Raw genomic sequence first — 5,580 nt, forward strand, 5'->3', positions numbered from 1 at the left:
TCTCCACTTCTTTGAAGTTTTAGTTTTTTTTTTGGATCTTACGTGGCTTGGATATTGTTTAGATAGGTACATTACACATAGGGGGTGTTCAATGAATGCCCGAAAAAATTACAATCCAAAAATTCTAAAAAATTAATAAGGATATGAAGAATGTGAGGAATCCTCACATTCCTCGTACCCTCTCATTTCTCCATTTTTTTTTAAGTTAAATTTTTTTTTGGGATCTCATATGGCTTGGATATTGTTTAAATAGGTTCATTACACTTAAAAGGTGTTCAATGAATGCCCAAAAATATCAATGAATGCCCAAAAATATCAAAATCCATTTCTCCACTTCTTTGAAGTTTTTTTTTTAAAAAAAATGGGATCTCATATGACTTGGATATTGTTTAAATAAGTTTATTACACTTAAGAGGTATTCAATGCATACCCGAAAAAATCAAAATCCAAAAATACTAAAAAATTAGTAAGGGTACGAAGAATGTGAGGAATCCTCACATTTTTTGTACCCTTCCAATTCTCCACTTTTTTCACATTTTAAAATTTTTTTATGACTTCACATGACTTGGATATTGTTTAGGCATATCGATTATACATTTAAGGAGTGTTCAATGGATGGCCGAAAAATTCAAAATCGAAATTTACTAAAAAATTAGCAAGTTACTAATTATATTTTTTTTTCTATTTTCAATATTTCAACCACTCTTTTGTGTTAGTAAATTTAAAAGCTAAAAAATAATTTATTCATATATTTTTTAATTAATAATTAGTACATAACTATTTTACTTTTATAAAATAATATTTACTTATTTAAATTTATTTCTATTTTTTCCCCATTTTTATATAAAAAAAAAAATCTAATTTCATTTACTATTCAATTCATTGAAATTATTCAATATTTTTTCAATTCATAAACCAATTATATTGCTTTTCACACTTCAAATATTCATCTAACTTTTTCAACAAATAATTTGAAGTTAAAATAAAATAAATTTACTTTTCCTTGATTATAACTTATATCACCAAATATATATATATATATATATATATATATATATAAAATAATTTTTAGTTTATTTTAAATTTAATTTTATATCTTTACCTCTTGGGTTTATCACTTTATATTAAAATAAATAAATAAATTGCAGTTTCTCTTTCCAAAATTTTCTTTTTTTTCTACTTCATAAAAAAAATTCCCCCAAGACAATTATTATATTAAACATTTAAACAGATTTTATAATTGGTTATTGTAATAGATGATATCAATGTGTTGTGCACGAGATTAATTTTCCCCCGCAGGTTGATAAGGTTGGTTAAGCTCGAGAATTGGTTTTCTTTAATATTTTTTATTCATGTAGCATAACCCATATATATAACAGTAAAAAAGTTCAGCCTTGCACGTGGCATGTAGACAACAGCTGTGTACCACTGATTAATTCATATGGGTCAATGACGCAAACATGTGGGAAGAACCGAAGTACCCTGGAAACCACTGTTTGTTTTGCCGGAGGAACGACATAAACTACCACAAAGAAGTTTCATTCCCCCAACTAGGAACCTCATCTGAAACCTCCTCTTTCTATCCATCATGTTATATATAGCTCCACCACACTCTCTCCTCTCCACTCTCGCTCTCTCTACTTGTTTGCAGTGCCAATACTACACTACCTCCCAGTGCTCATCTCCATTGATATGGCAGAAGAAGCTTCCTCGCTTCACCTCATTCACCAACAGCTCCTCTTCGACTTTGAATCTTTCGAAGGCTTCGTCTCTCATGTAAATGTTCCATCCCAAACTTCAACCTCTGATTCAAGTCCTTCCACCTCAGATATTGTTCCGCTCTCTAATTTCTCCGATCTCCATGAAGATGAAAACAACCCTTTTCTCCTCCACTGTTCTACCTCGGCTCCATCAGGGTTTTTCCAGTTTGAAACCAAATCCCCCAAAAATTCCACATTAAGTCATCGGCGACCTCCGCTCAGCATCTCGGTCCCTCAGCCCACCGTTTCTCAGTCGCCGGCGGAGTCCGATTCAGGCGATATCAGGCATTATAGAGGCGTGCGCCGACGGCCATGGGGGAAATTCGCGGCGGAGATTCGAGACCCGAATCGGAGAGGATCGAGGGTATGGCTGGGGACATTCGAGACTGCCATTGAAGGCGCCAGAGCTTATGATCGAGCTGCCTTCAAGATGCGTGGTTCCAAAGCTATTCTCAATTTCCCTCTTGAAGCTGATAATTGGTCGGGTTCTGACCCACCAGCGACATCTGGCCGGAAAAGGGAGAGAGACATTGAGACTGAAGAGAGACAACAAGTGGAGATTAAGGTTCTAAAGCAAGAAGAGCACTTGCCGGAATCTGACTGCACACTGGCGCCAGCCAGTAATGTATTGGGGGTTTGTCCCTTAACCCCGTCAAATTGGAGGGCCGTCTGGGAGGAGGGAGACATGGAGGGAATGTTCCATCTGCCACCGTTAACGCCGTTATCACCCCATCCTTGGATAGCATATTCTCAGCTTATTGTCTGAGTCGAGGGTTTACCTTACCAAAGACATCCAAATGTAACTAGAATTCTTTTATACTCTATGAACAGTATATTGAATATGTTTAAATTTTTTACGGATAATAAATCTCACACTCTTCTTTTTTAATGCCGTCCAAATCAATTATCACAAAAATACTTAATTGAGGGTTTAATTAATAGAAACTAATGTACATAGGTTTCTTTTTATCTAATATATTTTTTTGTGTTCCTTAAGGAGTAAACCTGATAAGTATAGAATGTCATCTTGTTTTGCCACTTCATTTCATTACAATATTTTTCAGAAATTTCTCTCAATTATTTTGGTAATTAGTATTTTTTTTTAAATATTAAATATTTTGATAGAAATGGTCGAAAAGGAGTTCTTTTGTCTTGAAATCCGAATAATATTCATTGAAAAAAAAGTTATTCTTTCAGGAATTCATCGAAAGAGGTGTTTAGAATTTTACCAATTGTGGAGATATCTAGAAACAATATTTTTTTATTATTCTTCATTTGAAGTAGACTCTTATTCTTTTTCTATATTCTTTCTAGATTCAAGGAATAACTATTCAATCACAAATAAAAAACAAAGAATAGATTCATAGGTTTGATACCTTGTAATAGAACTCAGTGATTCGTGCCCGATTGGTGTTCCAATTGATTCAACTCAATTGATGTGCTTTGATCTCAATCCTCAGACGGGAGTAATCAACAAAATTTATAAATCTATTTCACCATATACCGGGGTAGCATTTAGCTAGCATAGTATAGTGGCTCTAGGATCGTCTACAGAGATGGGTTTTCACTTCGCAATTGATATTAGTTCAAAAACTGAATTGGCGTTTTTTCTTTTCTTTGTTAGCTTTAAAAGAAGACAAAAGTTTGAATGAAAACGGATGGTATTAAGCTAACCTAACATAAAGTAACTGATTTTACTTACAAAGAAAAGTGTTTCTTAGAGTTTCAGATCACTAAGCTCAGATTCCTCATACAAAAAGGGAGTTCTGATCACTTGCTTCTTTTCCTCGCATTAGAGAATTAACATATAGTTAATTCTCTAACCGGTGTGGTACAGATGCTTCCCATTAATGGGTTCAAACACTAAATCCCTCTCACTGATGCACCTTGCAATGGCTCATACCTCTCACCTAGCACTTGCCATTCAAGGTGATCTTTAACATTGGATTACCCGTCAAAAGCGAACAAGAGATAACAATTAGACCTCCATGGAGCAAGATTGCAAGCAATAAGAATCCATGGAATCCGAAAGCTTACCAAATATTGGCTATTCTAGAAAATCCTACCTTCAAACCACCTACCAAAAGCTCGCAAGAGATAAACTAGTGCATCTCCATGAACGGAGATCACTTGCCTTACCAAGTGTTGGCTCAGGTGAATTGAAGGCATTTTAAGTTAACTAAAAAGATAAAAACCATTAACGGGTCACACTTTCTCTTCATTAAAAACTAAAACAACAAAACTTCCAATTTATGCATGCGGAAACTTACCCGGCTTTCCTCACTCCAAGAGACAAAAAGCTTAGCCTCTCATCCTCTGAGGAAAAATCCTCAGAGAATGTTTGGCTAGCAAGAAAATGAAAATGAAAGAGAAAAAAAACAGAGCAAGGCTCTGTATATTCTATATATTTATATATCTATATCTATATATCTATATCTCTATATCTCCCCTCTTTTTTTTTTTTTACAATGGATGCAAGGGAATATATATAGAGAAGTTTTTCCAACCTTCCTAGCTAAGAAATCTTATGGTTGGTGGATTACAAGGAGAAGAATGAAAATTTATACAAAAATATCTGAAGAAAAGATCTAAAAGAGTCGGTGCACAAATATCCCAATTCGCATGTAGATTTCGCATGTTGCATGGTGACTTGCGAAAATCTCGCAAGTTGATTTCACAACTTGGAATCCATTTTCGCACGTTGAGCTCCAAGTTCGCAAGTTTCAAAATCACTTTCGCAAGTTGGGTTTTAATTTCGCACGTTGGAGTTCCAAATTCGCAAGGTGCGAAATTGTCTCTCAGCTGGATGCAGTTGTCTTGCGAAGGCCATATCTTCCTCATTTCAGCTCCAAATCGTACACGGTTTAAAGTGTTGGATTCTTGACTTCCTGAGCTTTGAAATGGTATATAGCATGTAGAAAATGGACATCGGGAAGTGCTCCAAAAGTGCGAAAGAATACTGCAGCTGCTGTCCTCTGTTTTCTTCACTCTGTTTTTCCTCTCTCCGTTGTTCCTTCCTTGCATACTTTGAACGACTTTGGCAAAGGGCTATGGAGCTCCAAAGCTTGGTTCTTCATGAATTTGAGCTTCCAAAAGCTTTGCCATGAACTATATGCAGCTCTCCCTCATTCTTAAATTGCTTTGGTGAGCAAAAAGCTATCAAAAACACCAAAACTTAACACAATTTGATTAGAAACGGTTGCAAGGGTCCCTAACATGCCAATTGAGTTAAAAGGTAACAATTACTACTCAAGGGTGTTTAAAAGAGCTAATTACAAGCTACAAAATAGCATGTTTTGAGTAGTAATCACTCAGGCTTGATAGAACTATGAAATTGAGAGTCGACAAGTGAATTGCATTCATTAGCAATTCATAGTTGAACAAAATATTGACAAAAAAAAAAAACAAAGAAATCGTTCATTTCCCTTCTATATTTTGCATCTATAGTAGTTTTGCCCTAGTGAATCTCTTTATCACTTAATAAAAGTTTGGAATCTTAGGTTACTAATTGGTGGAATACTAGGCAATCAGAAACTTATGTGAATCATATTTAAGAAAAGAGTATTCTAAATCTTTTTATAGAATTAGAGGAAATCTTGTTGTTGGACAAAATGATAAAGAAATGCCTAGAAACACATCTATAAAAGCTTCGTATAGGAATCCATAAAGAAACGATCTAGTTGATCAAGACGTACAATGAGGATCCTATCTATACGATTTTGCATTTATCAACAAATATAATATGTTTCCTTATTCTAAGCGGTTATTCTATTTCGGGTAATGAATAACTTATTCTTAACTCTTGGATTCAACAAATATT

General features: G+C 34.5%; 1 protein-coding gene across 1 annotated transcript; it reads left to right on the top strand.

Annotated features, from left to right (window-relative positions):
- The first annotated feature begins 1,465 nt into the window (after nucleotides 1–1,465).
- On the top strand, nucleotides 1,466–2,649 carry LOC100240781 (ethylene-responsive transcription factor 5). Its single transcript, XM_003633976.4, has one exon. The coding sequence runs from the start codon at nucleotides 1,693–1,695 to the stop codon at nucleotides 2,524–2,526; it is 834 nt and encodes a 277-aa protein (XP_003634024.1). The 5' UTR covers nucleotides 1,466–1,692; the 3' UTR covers nucleotides 2,527–2,649.
- Nucleotides 2,650–5,580: the final 2,931 nt, after the last annotated feature.

This window comes from Vitis vinifera, chromosome 16, assembly GCF_030704535.1.
Source record: "Vitis vinifera cultivar Pinot Noir 40024 chromosome 16, ASM3070453v1".
NCBI classification, from domain to species: domain Eukaryota; kingdom Viridiplantae; phylum Streptophyta; class Magnoliopsida; order Vitales; family Vitaceae; genus Vitis; species Vitis vinifera.

What these genes read in the sequence shown, in the direction of transcription:
- LOC100240781 (XM_003633976.4), top strand. Translation starts at nt 1,693, where the DNA reads ATGGCAGAAGAAGCTTCCTCGCTTCACCTCATTCACCAACAGCTCCTC.